We start from the raw sequence: 18,830 nt of genomic DNA, 5'->3' as shown, positions 1-18,830 counted from the left end.
TTTTTCTTATAGAATATTTCAAAAACAAATTCTAAAATATTTAAAATACTTGTTATATATATCAAAGTTTATTTCTTTCTTCTTTTCTCTCTTTCTCTCTTTCTCTTTCTCCCTCTCTCTCTCTCTTTCTCTTTCTATATATTTTATATATATATTTTAATTGTATTTTTTAATTTTTTTTTATTTACTTTCCTTTTCTATATTCTTCTTTATTATTTTATATATATCATGTATATAATTTAGAATATTTTTAGACTTTTCAGAAAGACAATTTAAAGTGTTTTATCTAATGAAATTCGTTATACTTGTATAGTGTTTTGTTTTTTGTTTTTTTATTTTCTCTAATAAGTATCGTTAAAAATTAAAAAGATCGATTTGTATAGAAACATCATCATCATCATCCCTAATTTTCTTTTTATTTTTCTTCAAATTATATCGTATAATAATAGATTGAAAAAGGATCGAATAATAAATTGGTGCATAAAATGCATAAACGACGGGCTTTGTTTTAACGTAGAAATGGCACACTTTGAGAATTTGTTCTATCTATATATATTATATTATATTAATTCACTCTCTCTCTTTCTCTCTCTCTCTCTCTCTTTCTCTCTCTCTTTCTCTCTCTCTCTCTCTCTCTTTCTCGTGAAATACTTTTGGGCCGACTTATTGTTAGAAATAAAAAAAATAAAAGTATAATATAGTCGGATGATTTTTACTATTTTTCTTGTTGTTGTTAAATTATTACACATTAAGATTACATGCCGCCTGGTTTTGGAAGATTTGTATCATAAGCTCTGATCACATCCGTTTGTGTCACTGATCCTCCTTCCTCTTGAGAGAATGCGAATCCATCTGTGCATCACGCAGCATGCGCAATAACATATTACGCAAACTATTAATCTCTGTCGTATATAGAAATAATTTATTAATTATTATTAACAGTGCACGCACACAAACACCCCTGCCGCTCGGCAAGCGGTGATCAACTTAATTGTTAAAAACAATAATACAAGTTTCTTCTTCTTTTCTTCTTCTTTTTTCTTCTCTTACAACTTTAATATTTTTAATATTATTATTAGTAAAGAATCAAGAGACAAAAAATACTATTAAAATAATAAAATACAAGCTTTAGTTATATTTGAATTTAATTAGCCAGATAAAAGCAAATATATTCTCGTTGTTTTGTTTATTATTATTATTATTGAATTTATAAGAGAAAATATAGAAATGATAAATACAGATTGAAATATAATATCTAATTGGTAGTATTAAATTAATGCAAATATTAATGCAATCTGTGCTATCTAATTTGCAACAGGGTGAACTACCAAGTTGAAAGGAGACTGATTTTTGTTTTGTAATTTTGCACACCCCATACGTGGGGTGTATGCAATTCCATATATCGTGTACGAAGTGAAAAATCAGTATCCTATCAATTTTGGTTTTTTCTTCTCTTATTAAATATATTATATTTAATATATATACAAAAGTTACATATTTATATGTACAGAAAATTTAAAAAAAAAAAACAAGAAATTTATAAAAGTTGAGAAATATTTGCTAATAAACGTGCTTTGAAAAATTGTAATAATAATAATAATAATAAAAAGAAAGAAAGAGAAAGATAAAATAACGCGTTGGTTTAGCTAAAGCAGGTGAGTTATTATTCCTCTAAGCGTGTGCTCGATAAACACGAATGATAAATACGTTTAGTATGTGCACAATATTAGAAACAAAAAATATATATTTTATAATGAATTTACTTTGCTTTTGTTTTGTTTTCATTGTAGTTAGCTGAAGTTGAGGATATATTATAGTATTATAAATGGATAGCAACGTTTTCTTTCTTATTTCTTTTTTGCATGTGATTATAATTAATTGCAATTGTTTTATAATTACAATGCGAAAGATAATCACGATCCTTAATTAAACGAAGGATCCATAACGAAATGAAGTAAAATAATCCAACTTTGGCAGCCTGTAAAAATCATAAACTTACGTGATAGTTCCACCTCGACATTTGCCCTGGAAGTGGCGTTAGATCGCCTGGTGAAAACACTTTTAACGTTTTTCAGAAGCCGTGCCGTCTCCGTCAATCTGCAAAGCCGGGGGGTCATTCAACAATTTCTTTTTTTCCCTGTTTCTCTATTATAATTTACTTGGTTTATTTTTTTATTTTGTTTGTTCCTTCTGGACCAACATCAATAATTTGATGATGCCACGTTATCTAATTCTAATAATTATTTTTAATTCTTTAATTCTGCTCTCACACAAATATTTCAAGGATTATTCTTCGCTCATTGTCTTTCATATATTGTTTTTTTTTCTATAATCTAAGTATAGAAATATTGTAACTGTAATATCAAAATCATTGTACAAAAACCGAAAAAAGAATAACGCGTAACATTTGTATCGTTTTCTCGCGTATTAGATTTCATATTTTATCTACAAATTAATGGGGACCACCTTAATATCATTTGTTCTTTATTTTCCCCATATCATATATGTATAGCAGCTTTAGAAAAAAATACAAAAGATTATATGTTTTCATTAAACATGCCGTGTATAGAAAAAAAAAGTGCATAAATTTTAATTAAAATTGTTTGATATGCTGAGAAGAACGCGTATAACATCAAATATATTGTGCCGACAGAAGTAATAATCCTTATGATAAAATAAAGTGTGCTCGGAATTGTTCTGTGTTTATATAAGCATTTGATGGTGCACACAAATAAAATGATAAATCAACACGGGGTTACACTGTGTTTCAAGGTAGTCGAAAAATAGACAAAAATCCAATTAAGAAATGCAACAACATTACACATTGCACACTGCTTTATAAGCGTTTAGCTTGCTTTTTAGCGTGATAAACAAATATAGCAATTTCGGTTACTTTCTACTGGGAGTACTTACACCTCGCAAGGTCGGCGATGGCATGCACAGGCCTGCACAGGATACCAAAAATAAAACATACCAAAAAATTGCATTAGCAACAGCAATTCATTGATTCTAATTGATATTTAGCAAATGATTATTATGACTGAATCAAATGGCAAGTCGTTGGTATGATACAAAAAAGATACTTCATCCTCCTCCTCCTCCTCTTCTTCTTCTTTTCCCTGATATTTCAATGATTCTGAAATGACTTATGATTTATCAAATATTTTAACTAATATTTCTGAATATTATTAATGTTTACCATAATTTTTTCTCTCTAATTACTAAAGAATAAAATTAATATACTAATCGTATGTGAATACTCTATTTACAAAATTCTAAATTGTATTTTATTTAACACGAATAAAATAAAGTGCAATTATTTGAACATTATCTATCTTTATAAGTACAACTAATTGTAACAGTAATAATCTAATAAATTATCAATATATTGAAATAACGCGCGAAAATATCGTATTTTATTATAATATAATAAAAAATTAAAGTATAACTGTGCTATATATATTATACAATCTACAGTATAACTTTTTTATATCAAATATAACTATAAAAAATTATAAAAAGTTTTATATTATGATCACAGGTCTGATATATATATGTATATGAGTTGTTTATAAATGAAAACATTCTTCTACGTATATGTAGTACAGATTGTTGTTGTTGAGTGGTGCGAAAACCAGGAATCATTTGACGTGAATTCAAGAGGGATTGCTTTCATCCTATTTCGTCTTCTACAGGAATTTATCAATGCCCAACATCGATTTAATCGTCTCTTCGTGGAGCTCGATTTCCTGTTATAATTTTTGTAACTCTATTCTATTAAACGTTACTTATGTTACTTGTCCATAGATTTATCTTCCTCGTCATTTATTTTGTACAATTAATAAAATAGAAAAATTATAAAGAGGACCGAAATCAAATATTAATTGAACAAATTCGCATACGAAACGCAACTATTATTCATTTAAAAATAATATCTTCATGGTTAGTCACACCAACCATGCACAGAGAAATTTCACAATAACACAATTTCATTTACTAGATAGATAGGAATTCTATAACTGTTTTTTTTTTTTAACTATTTGGTTAGACAACTAAAGCCATGCACAATTCATTTGATGATAGACAAAAAAAAAATAAATAAATAAATAAACAAAAAGGCTTTTTATCTAATTATACTGCTGCATTGCATGCAATTTACTTTTATAACTGGAATGTCTTTCTGCAATGGTATTTGTAAACAAAACAAAAATATACTAGCTATGAACAGGTATCATTCTAACACAAAAAAAAACTAAACATATGGATAACATATTGATAAGATGAGAGCAGATGATATGTTTAACTATCAGTATTTCCTTTTTAAAATGATTGATGTGTCATCTTATTTTCTTAAAAAAATATTGATATATACTCTATATATATATAATGATTCACTTGTATCAAAGACGCTCAAATTTATATTATACAAATAATTTTCGTTAAATTATATTTATATATATATATATACTTACGAACTCCTGTAATCTTGACCATTGAATATATCTCCAGGATCGGATTTTCTAATTTCATTTTCTCTAGCTGCTGCTGTGACTGATTTCCACACTGTATTCTTTACTCTATAAAAACAAAATAATCTCTTATGTTATAAATGAATCATTATTTTTTTATTCTTTTATATATAAAATTATAGACCGTACAAATGATTTTGGCAATTTTTTTACTCACGCTTTTACAGTAACATCAAGAAGCAATACTGCTGATGGAATAAGTATAAGACCTAACCAAAATACAGGCGAAGTGAATAACATTCTGTCATTGCCCAGCATGACAGCTCCAACATTTAATACAGGCCAAAAATTACTAAAAACAAAATTGTGATATTAAAATATTATCTATTTTCATTATCTTTTGAAATAAATTAGATAAATAGAAGTTTACCTGTAAATTAGAATAAATAAGAACCAAAGTATAATAGATCCCCACGTTGCTGCATGAGTGACCCATGTCCAAGAATTTATTATTAATCCGGCCTTTCCGCAAACTGTTACTACAACATACTAACGAATAAAATTAATTTTTCTTATAAATAACCATTAAGATTGACATCATTTATTTATACTTACAGTATAAACAAAATTTCCTAACAAAAGGTAGCCACCATCTTTACCATGAGACCATACGACGTCTTGTTTAAGAGCCATGAGTGGCAACCAATAAAGTAAAGATGAATGAATTAAGGCATTTATTATCCATACCCAAAACACCTATGAAATATAAAAATAATGTCTTACAATCAAACGTTAGAAGACCCCATATATTCAATAAAATGAATACATACTTTAATATTAAATGACGACTCCCCAGTATTTTTTGTTGCATACAATCCTGGATGAGCTAAATGAGTTTCTGCTGAACAAACTTTATCAAAAAGACCCATAGCCAAAGGAGGTGCTGCCGTAAATACCTATAATTAAATATTGCAAATCTTAATATAACATCCATTACAAATGTTAATAAATAATAACTATATCGTCACATATATGAAACTTACAACATTATAAAGACCAATAGACCATCTCTCAAAAAGAATTTGTCCGGACCAGCCAGAATATATCGCGAACCATAATTCAATCACATATAAACATATATTTTTATAAAACGAATATAGAATTAATTTACACATTCTACTATAATTCCAAGAACCATGAACGAATAATAAACGTTTCAGAAAACGAAATTGTGCGATAGAATAATCGGATGCACAGGCTGCTTGTAGACCTTCCACACCAGATATTCCTAATTTGAAAATATTTATTCATTCAGAAAGATTTTGTTTATCTTATTAATTATAATAAGAATGTATACTTTATATTTTTGTCTACACACCAACGCCTATGTGAGCTTTCTGAATCATTGCTACATCATTCGCGCCATCTCCAATTGCAAGAGTAACAGCTTTCTTATTACTTGTTATGAGATCAACAACCTATAAAACTCTGATATATTAATAATCAAAACTTTATATGTTATAACTGATTTATAATTAAATCGCACCCTCTATTATTTAATTAACAAAAATAATCAAATCACCTCGGCTTTTTGCATCGGCGAAACTCTGCAACAAATAACTACCTTGCATGCCGAACATAAATCTAAAAAATCCATTCTAATATCGCACGACAAGGCAAAGTCCAAAGTATTGCCATCTATTATCAAAGCCACTTCATTCTGTCGTTTCAAATCAATTCCAAAATCTTGGCAGCGTTGTGTAATAACTTCTCTTGTTTTCTGCAAAATAATTATTACTAATTAAAATCATTTATATTTTTCAAAACTTTCTATAACCCTCTTTAAAATCTATTATAAACTTATTTACATCTAAAGAGGATTCATTGATGATATACAAAGGCATTCCATGTGTGATTAATCTGCAAGAATAGCCAATATTGATTGCCGTTTCTTGCTTATCACCAGTCAACACCCAAACATTAATATCAGCGCGAAGTAAAGCCTGTATTGTTTCTGGAACCTAAACGATATCGTATAGAAATTAAATCTTGATATATATAAGAAAGGAATAAATGTAGATATCGAGAAAATCAAGACTTACTTCATCTTGTAATTGATCTTCAATAGCTGTTGCTCCTAATAAAGTTAAATTGTTTTCAATGAGATCTGCTGCATGATCGAGTTTACTTTCACGATTTGTCATGCTGATTGATGCATTATGATAAGTGTCACGCCATCTCTGTTAAAATATATATTACAAAATATTATTCAACATTAAAATACAATCGAACTTTTAGTTGAAAAACAAACGTCACAATTTACCTGATACAAATTTTCAGGTACTTCGGTAGAAGCAAAACAAAGAGTTCTTAATCCATCGGTTGCAAACGTTTCTAAATGTTCCAAAGTTGCTTCGCGAAAATCATCTTCTGATTCGGTATCATCCGGTGATTTTGGATTCAATCGTTCATAAATTACAGAATCAGCTCCCTTACATAAAAGTTTAATCTCTCCTGTTGGCGTTTTAACTATTACAGACATTCTTTTTCTAGCTGACGTAAATTCTATTACGTTTAATATTTCATATCTTAATCTTTCACCTAAGGCGATTATTTCCACGTAAGCAGGTGTTCTAGTATCGAACACATAATTATATTTACGTGCGCCATCAACTAGTGCTCGTTCATCTAGAAAAATATATATTACGAAAAGACTGTTAATATTAAATTAGATTATTATTTTCTATGATTAATATATAAAAGTATAAGATACCTGGAGATGCTGCATGATAAATTATATTGTCATCTATTTTTTCAGGAATGACTGTATGACAAACTGACAACATTATCATGAAATCATGCAGTATAGAAGCATGATTATATTTCTTTCTATCGGTAGGACGAGATGAACCTTTGGTTGCCCTTCCTTCAAGAATATCTTTAACTAATTCACTATTACTACCACCTGGACTATCGATATTACCGTTTGATGGATTGGGAAGGCTGTGGAATCGTTTCTTGTGTAAATATTAATAATAAAATATTGTTAGTCAAAATAAATTCTAAGAGAAAACAATAAAATTTCTTTCGAGAACTCACTCGTATAATTTGCCACCGACGGAACATCTTTTAAATTCCATAACGTTTCTCGTAAGTGTACCAGTTTTATCAGTGAACACATAATTAACCATTCCAAGTTCCTCGTTAAGATTACTTGTGCGAGCCATTGCAGGTGTATCCGATTCAGCATGATACATTTCAATATCCATGTTAATAAACGTAGCTTGCACAAATCTAACTACTTCTAATGTAACTTGCAGTGAGATTGGAATTAAGTTATTGAAGAGTATGATGAATGTTAGAAGATTGAAAATGAAGTTCTTCGTCATCTCCTCTGAAACATATATATATAAACATAAATTTATATAAATTCACAAAATAAATATTGACAGGCTTTCATATTTACCGTTTAAACCCAAATACCAAAGTCCTGTACTATTTGCATTCGTCCATATAACATTGAATATTGCAGAAAGAAGGCACAACAAAAGTAACATAAAGAATAGCATAAGAATTTGTGTATTAGTCAGTCGATCTAATGTAGATCTTTTCAATGGTGCAGTTGTTGTATTATTTTGCATAAGTTTAGTATCATGACCGGTGTATATTACCACACCAAATATCCATCTTGTATTTCTTAACATAGCCCCGCGGAGTAATAATTGATCAGGTCCCAGAGCTACGCTCCTGTAAATACAAAAATCAAATAAAAATCGTAACTTGTTTGATATTATGCTATAAAAAAAAAACAACATATTTGGTTATAAAAATAAAGCTTACTGTTTGTTAGTTTCTCGAAGGACTCCGTGGAATTCGTATAAGTGTCTATTAGGTGGTTCGCATTGTACATTAGCACGAAAATTCATTAACTCGACTGTATCCAAAAGGATTGCTGTGTCGGTATGAGCTTGTCTAATTTTCAAATTCGTTTCTCCATCCAAATTGGCTGTTTCTATGAACGACATACCCTGCGGCTCTGACGACGATAACAAGATCAAATCAGCGGGGAAGAAATTGTTGTTATGGACCTATGCATAATAAAAGGAAAAAAAAAAAAAGGTTTCAGCAGGAAGATGCTATTTAACGTTCATTATCGCAATGATAATCTTGATGCAAATAAGGGTCAACCTTAACCACATCTCCGACGGCAATGTTACGCCATTGAATCCATTGCCATCGTCCGTCCCGTAAAACTTCTACTTCTCGCATATTAATCTCGTCATCTGCTCTATGCCTTTTCTATACAACAACAAAAATCAATCATTTATAATTCATAACAAAATCAAAATCTATGTTATTAGAATGATTATAAAAATAATCGATAAACATACAATATCTTCAACGATTTCCTTTAATGCCGAAACACTCAAAATGAATATCAATGGGACCAAAGTTGTATAACGTCCGGTTGGCGATACATCCGGTATTTGCTGCAACATGAAGAAGATTATAAATAAGTATATTTCATTGATCGCGTTTTTAATACTTATCATATGATAAACTTATTACACTAAGCAAGTATTCGTATTAATAACAACGCGTCAATTAACAATAAGAATATAATTGATGTGTTTAATATTCGTTAACAAGAGAAATATAGTTAATTTTATAAATAAATAGGTCAAATAAAATTACAAAAAAATTAACATACGTGGAACGTCAAGCAATATTATCTAATTCCAATAATTAACTTTGTCATTTTTACTAATGGTTAATTATCAAAGGTCATATAATATATTTTTACAAGTATCTTTACCTGCATAATTGCGATGAAGAGGAAGAAACAATTACTGTATCGACGAAATTGTTCGAAAAGGAACATGGGTATGAAAGAAAGGATAGAATATTTGGCCGTGGTGATGTGATTATTTTTATATTTAACTGGTTGATGAGGTGCATTGACGAAAACCACTCTTTCGTCGCCATCATCGTATTGATGAGAGGATGGATCTTCACCTTGTGATTCCCCATTCTCCGCCCTTATTGGCCCTACTGTTATAAATAATTATTATTAATATCTTACTCGTATATACAAAGAAGAGGAAACGGATAAAATATATATTTATGTATTTAGAAACAAATTGATTAAAGCCGTACGACAAGTAGATTATCCAATTTATCATCGTCACACATTAGAGCAATTTCTACCATGTTCTTTTTTCTTTTTTATTATTATTATTCTTTTACCGTAACGTATATCATTTTCTCTCGTTAACAATATAAGTGGCAATTGCATAGGTTCACACATTTTCACGTTGAATATATATATACACGGTTATACAAGAAAATTCGCAAAAACAAAAAGACTATCATTAAAACTATTAGAAAAACAAAAATTGTATACATTAATTAATAACTGAATTGAATACATTTTTTTGGACTGGTAAAACAAACAGTAAAATATTTCTGCAAAATGATTTGATAATAAAGACATGCTTCTATAAATGTTCAATTGGGATTCAATTAAAACTTGTCTTTCCAATCGCATAATTAAGTACGACTTACTGTTCTGATCGTGCAAGTAAAGGTATATACGAGATCTGAGTTCGTTGAACCATTGCACCAGCTTTGTACTCGTAATATCCATGACGGCCGGTTATTTGTCTCTCTCACAGCATCCTTCTCGTTCCTTGATTCGATCTCTACACGCATAAAATGCAATAGTGTTCGAGAGCAAAGACTTACGAATAAAAATAAATTCGATGTAGTAAATGTGCTGTTTCTTTCTTTCTTTCTCTCTCTCTCTCTCTCTCTCTTTTAATATGTAACAAGAAGTCAATTTTCTTGATAAGCGATTACATCAAACAAACGTAAATCACTTGAAATGTATCTTGATGAACTAAAAAATGTTCTATTACTTTATTTTTTTTCTATTTTTTTCTCTCTTATTTTCTCATCTATTTCACAAGAAAAACTAACCAAACATCATCGGATTACAAATTCAAACCTGATAATGGAGATTTGATGATTACTGTATCTTGTACCGATAAACACGACAAACAAGAAATATGATATATTTTTTTAACGATAATCTTATATCTTCTAAACGGGAAAATAACATTGCAAGATTATCGACAAACAATATGACACTTTATGTTTTATTTCACAGCGCGATTTTTTTAACTTCTAACACAATTCAAACTTGTAATAACTAACCGTAGTATTTACTAACGCGAAATCTGATTGGTCGTAACGTTTCAGCTTACTTCGCGAGGATCATCGATTTTTATAAATCGATAATCGATATTTCGATAGATAAGCGAATGATTTCGATATATTACGCGGCAAACTTTGAAATCCTTTTATTATTGTATTATAAAATATGCGAATAAAAAATTTACGATCGGAGAGAAAATCTGTATTTCAAATACTATTATATATATATATATACGATATTTACGATCAAAGAGAAAATCTGGATTTTAAATACTATTATCTATGTATATATATATATACTACTAGATATATTATATATGAAGTAAAACGAGCTACGATATATCTAGCAATTTGGAATGCCTCTACGATCGATCCAAGGTCGCATTACTCCACAGAGACACAACAAGCATACACATACATCCCTTATATACTCAGAGACTATATACTTCGTAGAATAATTTGCATTCCTGAGAAAGGCGTGGTCGCTAATAACACCCTTTTATAAGCTTATCAACATTTACTTGTCAAATACGATTAATAACAACTCGATAAGGACATTACATTTTAAAAGAAAATTCTTATTTTGTTTCTATCAACCCCTTACATCTTCTTACCAACGGAACACAAATATATCATCCCCATGCATGCACGCACGCATGCACGCAAGGAAGATTAACTGCAATTTACTCCTGTCGTCCTAATTCGAACGCGTGTCATTTGCTTGGACACGAATGATCATCGAGCACGGAGATAAGATAAACGTTCATCTAATAACATAAGAGATCGGAACCGATGACGTTTTGAATTGTCGGAGAAAATCATCCCGAAATCAAATTAACCGAGCGTATATAAACGATGCCGCCAAAGAGACTCTGACGTACTTACTTTTCAAATGACGCCATTATTCATTTAAAAGAACATTAAATTATACTCGCGAAATACGATCTTCGTATATTTCTGTTGATAAAACATATTACGAAACTGCATATTATTTTGTATATATCTTTAGAACTTACATATACTCTTTGATAACACATTTCCTTTGAAAATACCACCACCACCACAACACCGATTACTATTCATACAACCACTATATATCTATTTGATAATTGGATACAGTAACGTTTTAATTAATACTTTGATATTCAAACGAGCAATTGAAATTATTTATTCGATCGAAATATTATTAATAAAATTAAATCTAATTAATATTCATTACATGAAACGTTAAACGAAGTATTGTTAATGAAGTTTCTATCGAATACGAGTATTATTTCGTTTCGAAATCAAGATACATTAAACGAAGTAGTATTTAACATCATTCGAATATGCATAGATACAAAAATTAGGAAGGAAGAAAAAAAAACAATTTAAATGACAATAACCATTAACATTGAAGTCAAATAATATCGAGAAAATTAGAAAAGGGTTTAGAAACTCGTCGAAATCTTACGATCGATCTCAAACCTTTCGTTCTGCTTCACGGTCACGGCCTCGCTTGGAAAGTGGCAGAGTACTCCTCTTCGTGCTTCACAAACACACACACCCACGTTGGATGCACACTAATGCACTTGCCTCACTCAGTCACACTCTCTCTCTCTCTCTTTCTATCTATCTATCTATCTATATATTTCTCTACCTCCCACAGAGGATAATTATTATGACTATATAATATATATGACTGGATAATTTATTACACACATCACAACAAAATGATAATCGGTCTACGTCTTATCTAATAGTAACCGGAAGAAAAAAACTTGGATAACTCGATGATATCACACAGCCCCGTTCGCATGATGACCCGACGTACACGCGTGCACGTGCATCACGCACTATTAAACTCCCCAAAAGATTTGCTAAACGAGAGAGAGAGAGAGAGAGAGAGAGGGAATGAAGGGAAGGGGTGAAAGTGGAAGGAAGGAAGGAAGAAAGGAAGGAAGGAAGAGAGAAAATGTCCGATTAAACGACGAGGCTCGAATAATTAAATTAATTTGTCATACGTGATTAAACTTCTCAAGATTATAATATCGAATACGTTAGATAATAAAAATGCACGAGATTGCCGCCTCCCGTTTCTGTCAAGACTGCTCGAACGTTTCCTCTTCCTCTTCCTCCTCCACCTCCTCCTCCTCCACTCTTCATAGTCACGGTTTATGCATCATATAGAATGAACACCGCAACGACGATACGAACGCGACACATACCTGTACATCTTTATCAAAGTGCCCTCTATTAAAATCAAACGATTGGAGGAATAATTTGTCGTTGATTTTAATTGGTGATTAATTAATTCGAACGACCAATTAGAAATGCGAAATATTTTATGCATTGATAATATATAATCGTATAGGAGATACTTTTCGAATAAAACGCGTAACGTGATTGGTCGATCTTTCTCACGTTTACCAACGTTAAATAAATTATTATTTCGAAGAATAGAGTAAACAAGATGAAATAGGAGAAAGACGATAATGAGAGAAGGAGGTATTTATTATCGTATACTGTGATTAATCGATTATGACATTTTCTACGATTAATATAATGTATACGGGATTACCGTGAAGATGAGCCAGCCCTGCGGATTAACGAACGCGCATGCGCTCGATAAAGGCAACAAGTTGGTGTCAGCACCGGGCTTTTACCCCTTCCCCTACAGTTTTACTTACACTATTGCATTTAAAATAATATATATGTATGCAGAGAGCGTGTGGCGAGGAATATGACGTCGATAAACACACAAGCAACGAATGCCCAAAACCGATAGGCCAAGGACACGTTGCTTCCAAGCGTCGACTGTATGCGCGGGAGCCTTGAAATCAATTAGTCCAGGAATATCAAATTCACGAAAGATCGTATAATTAAAATAACATTAAATATTAATTTATTATGATAAAATAAATATCATGATCGAATTGATTTATTATTAATATAAACAGTCAAATTACCGATATATGTATTATTCTACCGCATATATTAAATAAAAATTGCATAAAACCAAATTATGCGTCAATTAACACAAGAGTTGTTATCAATAATAAATTAATCGTTAAAAGGTAGTATTACAAAGTACTAATTATAAGTTAAAAAATGTTCTTGGATCCTGTAAATAACTACTCGTAATTGCTTATCTCGAGAAAAACTACTCGTACGTAATTAATGATTATCTTGGATTACCAGGAAATCTTGCAATTATCGCGTGCAATCATGCTTCCCATTCGACAGGCCCATTATTTTTGTATACATATGTATACATCATACAAAAGAATCGATCGTCTTTCGTTCAACAAGTGTAGGTTTAACGAGCTAACAATACCGTGCCCGGTTGCTCTTTAAATCCATTTCTTTTTTTCGATCTAACGATTAAAATTCATAAAGCATAGTCAATAAAAAAAAAGAAAAGCAAACAATTTCGATATTATTACATTTCGTTGTTCCGTTAAAATAACTCGAACATAATGAATATATTATAAGTAACTAAACAAACATTTTAAATATATTTCATTCTTCACATTTTTGCAAAATAATCGTATTATTATTACGATTGCAAATGAATTACAATATATCCTTGAAATTGTTCAAATTGTTATTCAACATCAAAGATATCTACCTGTCGTAGGCGTAACATAGATGCGCATTAAAGGCTTGCATTCTATCTAAAAGATGCAAACGATAATAATCTTTGGTATATAACGTCACGTCTATCAATGACCTTAATAAACTAGTCTATTCCGTACGAAACACACATTTCCATTTCTTTTTTTTATCACTATATTCTTTTTAAGAATATATATGATATAAAATATTTGAAACACATTTATGTGATAGGAATTTCACTTCGATAAGTTAACATTATAACAAGCTGAGTCAATAACAGAACAAAATAATATTTTATATTCATTGACTTTTTAATACCATAAAAAAGAAAAACAAACAAAATAGATAACCAATGTGAAATAAGAAATAAATCAAATCTCTTTCCCCCTATCAATTACATTTAACAATTTCCTCTATAAGATCTGTAAAAAAAAAAAAAAAATAAAAGTAGTAACAATAGTAATCGATTAAACTAATAAAACTACAATACAGTTATTTACATACCCAGTTATTATTACCATTATTATTGTTTCGTATGAAATAGACGGAAAGTAAGTAATAAATAAAAATGAATAATGAGAATACCTTCGGAGTTAAACTCGGATCCAGGTGTTTCCTGTAATTCGATGTGTTCCCGAGTCTTGCCTCTTCCACTGTGACGTAAAAGAGGATCCAGACGAAGGCCGATATTATCAACGTTATCGATATTTCCTAAATCGATCGGACTACCTATGATATAGGGTCCGGTAGATTGGTTAGGTTGATTGTCCTTTGGGGCTTCATCAGTAATACGTGTGTTGTTACTCGTAGTTGGTGACGACAAAGAAGGGTTGTTACGGATTAAATTGCTGCTGTTGTGGGGTGAGGTTCCATCCATGTGAGGGATGGATGAGAGATCTGGTGGTGTATATGGTCGCAACGGACCGGGACTGGGAACCCGGGGGTTCCCCCTGCCAGGTAGTTGCATTGAACGAGCTGGAGCCTAAAATGTGCATACATCAAAAACTTAGGATGATGATTATTCCCTAATTACGTAAGCTTGGAACTTGAGACCTTAATAAAAGCTTATTTCTAAGTAATTTATGTCTATTTATTTATAAGTATATATATTTATATATTTATGTTACGTGTATGCGTGGTATTATCTTACACACTCATACTAATTATTTGTGAATAATAATTTGAAAAAGAGAAAAAATATTCTCGTATAAATATTTAATAAAAAATTATTATGCTATATGTGTGTGTTATACAACAATACTTATATTACGTATTCACGTGTCATCGTTGCATTTCCGTATATAATGGTTTTGAATAGATCTCTTGAGTCATTCAATATATTACATATGCAGTAACCTTCGAAATTGCTATTAAACTAATCGATAATACAGGTTGAGACTTATAATAATAATAAAGGTAAATAGTTTTACGATGTTTTTCCTTTATGTGTGAAAAAGTAAAAATATTAAAAAGAAAGATACACGAAATATTACGAATATTTTTGATATGTTAATTATTCAAACAAATATCACGGATATATGCATATATATATATTTTTTTAAAGCACTCGATAGGAGAGAACTAAGCATGAAAAAGCATCATACATGTATGAATGTATTTTCAATGTACAGAATAGTGCATATGGTATATTTCCGAGTAAAAATTATGTTTTGTTGTAATTTTTAAAGCGTCACACATATACACAGATAAAATTATATGAAAGTTTTTTAATTTATCTTGACACAACACAACGAGACAATTAATTATTTTCCTTGTATATACGCATATTAAATAAGCAAGAAATAAAATTATTCTAAGTAATGTTTTTGTTCAGAAATTTTTATCGTACACACACACACACACACACACACACACACACTACTCCTATAAATAATAGTTAAACAATATTACATTTCGTCGAAATAAAATGAAAATTAAAATGAATTTCTAATAGACGTCGATGAAACAAAATAGAACACATTCCTTACGAATCATTGTAGATTTTTGTTCTTTTTATTTTGTTGATTCTTTAACAAATAAATATTACGAGAGATGAATTTTAACGCGCGAAATTTTGCGGCCTTCGAAGCTCGCAGGTGAAAATAGAACGCGGAAACGCGACCACCGCGAATATGCGGCGATAGTGATCTTCTTCGTTCTAAATGCCACAACCGGTCGCAGCTATTATTTTCATTTGGATGAGTGGTCGTGAAACATGATGCTACGAAACAGAATGGCGAATTTTTACAAAATTATTATTTCTAACTATTATTTTTAAAAAGCAATTATATATATATATTTTTATATCCTTGTAAACAACGTCGATATCAATAATATTAAAAAATATAACATATCACATATATGTGTATATATAAAAAATGAAAAATATTTTTTTAAAATATATTATAAAGAAAAGTACAGGGGAAAAAAAAATAAATTGGTAAAATGTAGAACGTTGTCTCTGTTCGTTAGGAAGAAAATCAATATTAAAAAGAAAGTTGGCCCTTTTTTTTTTTTTTTTGTCGCGTTATAATTAATTATTTTCATTAATATTACACTGTCACCGTTTCGTTTCCCCACTCCCTCCTGTTAATAATGAACGATAGGATATCATCGATAAGTGACAGTTGGTGTATACCTTTTGATGGAAGTGTTAACCAGCTAGCTAGACAAATATGTATATACATGAATATATAATATATACATATATACAATATAATAATATATATCTATGTATATTCGTATTACATGAATGCGTGCAGTTAGCTCGAATGATTTATTTCTCATTTACTTACGGTAATTTTTTGGGGTGGGTTGAAGGGAGGTAGAAAAAAAAGGCTAAACAAACTAGAAGAAGAAGAAGAAGAAGAAAGCTCGTAAAGTCACTCTGTTGTTCGAAGATCTCACCTTAGAATTGGAATTGGATTTAAACAAATTTCGAGCATGATTAAAAAAGGAAAAGAAAAACAATGTTAACATTTGAACGAAGAGCAACCAAAAAAAAAAAAGAATAAATAGAAGGAGAAAGAAATAAACTCGAATAAAATTGGTATTTCTATCTTCGAAGAATTATAGGAATAGAAGAGGTGGATGAATTTGATTGTTACTCACTACGAACAAACGATTCGTCCGAGATGTATTTTTAAGCGGCATCCTTCCTCCCATAAGTTTTACAATCCTGATCACATGAAACCTATACACACTGTCGTAATTCCTATCGGTCCACCAATGACGCCAGCGTTCGGAAATAAGTCAATCTCCCTGTCGTGAGCCCTGCCAAAGCAACTAAACTCGAAACACGTGGGCAAGTGTGTGTGAGATATTGTTGGAAGAAATTATATCGTCAGAGAAAACGTATATATATATATATATATATATATATATAGTATATACGTTTTTCGTCATCGTTGTTGTCTGGAGGACAAACCCATTTTCCTAATTGGAAAAGGGTTATAAAAGTTGTCGAATTAAATGGTAAAAATAGGTTCCACTTTTGAATAAAAATGATGTTTTTACAGAAATTTACTAAGAATAAATAAACGTCCCTCGTAAAATTGTTCAATCAGGAATAGACAATGTTACTCGTAAATTTCACAATTGATACGTAATCTCGAATAAAAGAATCTTATATATATGTGTGTTAGAGAAATATTACGAATTAAATATCTGTGATCTTATTTAAAAAAAAGAAAGTGATACTTCAAAAATCAACGTAGATTCTTACTTTTGTCTTTGTTGTTGTTGTTGTTGTAGTTCTTTTTATTTAATTCTAAAGAAGTATAAACGAAGAGATAAAATTATTATTATCTTTCTATAATCGTAACACTAACACACGAACGACTCGTCACTAAAACGTGTTCGACAAAACTGACATAATCTGCTGCTGCTGCTGGTTGTGATATTACTGATCGTTGTAGTTTTCTTTCGTTGAACTAACATGAGCTATGAAAATGTCGAAGAAATTTCGAACGAATCGGCAAAGACAAAAAACGAGTGGGGCTGATGAAACACACTTTTATAATCTTGGATTAGAATATTAGGAAAAAATGTAATATTTAATTCGCGAAAGCTTGTAATTTTTATTGTAATAACTGACATTAGAAAAATAAAATAACCGATGATGATGATGATGATAATGATGACGACGAGAGCCGACGAGAACCTACGACGACGACGAACGTCATGGAACCCACGGCAAAGACTAATGTTCTTTCACTAACGTGAACGCGACTCTAACAACTATAGATACATACATACTTACGTGCAACATGATATCATGCGCTTCGACGACCGATAGCGATGTAACGAGAAAATGAAATACGATCGATGTTTTACCTTAATAGAAAGAGAAAGAGAGAGAAAGAGAAAGAAAGAGAGAGAGAGAGAGAGAGAGAGAGAGAGAGAGAGAGAGAGAGAGAGAAAGTAGGAACGAAATCGATTGAAAATATCTGAAATTCGATTGTATCTCATATACTGTTATATTCTGCGAATAATACCTTTATAATCTAATTAATTTGTAAATATTTCCAATAATTAAGTTTCTAATTC

General features: G+C 30.4%; 1 protein-coding gene across 10 annotated transcripts in view; it reads right to left on the bottom strand.

The window, feature by feature from the left end:
• Window positions 1-247: 247 nt before the first annotated feature.
• The window catches only part of LOC106792270 (probable phospholipid-transporting ATPase IA), a 27,089-nt gene continuing 8,506 nt past the window's right edge, over window positions 248-18,830 (bottom strand). For 2 of the 10 annotated variants that reach the window (XM_014758570.1, XM_014758572.1), the window contains exons 2-22: window positions 14,868-15,264; window positions 9,286-9,521; window positions 8,861-8,959; window positions 8,658-8,768; window positions 8,310-8,557; window positions 7,936-8,216; window positions 7,569-7,863; window positions 7,243-7,472; window positions 6,793-7,157; window positions 6,572-6,709; window positions 6,338-6,490; window positions 6,052-6,249; window positions 5,848-5,947; window positions 5,513-5,757; window positions 5,300-5,425; window positions 5,085-5,225; window positions 4,900-5,018; window positions 4,687-4,821; window positions 4,473-4,577; window positions 2,000-2,097; window positions 248-852 (exon numbers count right to left, since the gene is read on the bottom strand). In XM_014758570.1, coding sequence (XP_014614056.1) covers window positions 755-852; window positions 2,000-2,097; window positions 4,473-4,577; window positions 4,687-4,821; window positions 4,900-5,018; window positions 5,085-5,225; window positions 5,300-5,425; window positions 5,513-5,757; window positions 5,848-5,947; window positions 6,052-6,249; window positions 6,338-6,490; window positions 6,572-6,709; window positions 6,793-7,157; window positions 7,243-7,472; window positions 7,569-7,863; window positions 7,936-8,216; window positions 8,310-8,557; window positions 8,658-8,768; window positions 8,861-8,959; window positions 9,286-9,521; window positions 14,868-15,264 — 3,918 coding nt within the window. In that variant the 3' untranslated portion in view covers window positions 248-754. Of the gene's footprint in view, window positions 903-1,999; window positions 2,098-2,913; window positions 2,946-3,454; window positions 3,750-4,472; window positions 4,578-4,686; window positions 4,822-4,899; window positions 5,019-5,084; window positions 5,226-5,299; window positions 5,426-5,512; window positions 5,758-5,847; window positions 5,948-6,051; window positions 6,250-6,337; window positions 6,491-6,571; window positions 6,710-6,792; window positions 7,158-7,242; window positions 7,473-7,568; window positions 7,864-7,935; window positions 8,217-8,309; window positions 8,558-8,657; window positions 8,769-8,860; window positions 8,960-9,285; window positions 9,522-10,034; window positions 10,172-12,138; window positions 12,810-14,867; window positions 15,265-17,393; window positions 17,539-18,830 lie in introns of those variants that run through there. The other 8 variants (XM_014758567.1, XM_014758576.1, XM_014758574.1 and 5 more) reach the window with 8 other exon arrangements.

Source organism: Polistes canadensis, unplaced genomic scaffold (assembly GCF_001313835.1).
Source record: "Polistes canadensis isolate GaletaPanama2010 unplaced genomic scaffold, ASM131383v1 scaffold_400, whole genome shotgun sequence".
Classification (NCBI taxonomy): Eukaryota; Metazoa; Arthropoda; class Insecta; order Hymenoptera; family Vespidae; genus Polistes; species Polistes canadensis.
This window is presented reverse-complemented; position numbering and strand designations above follow the sequence as displayed.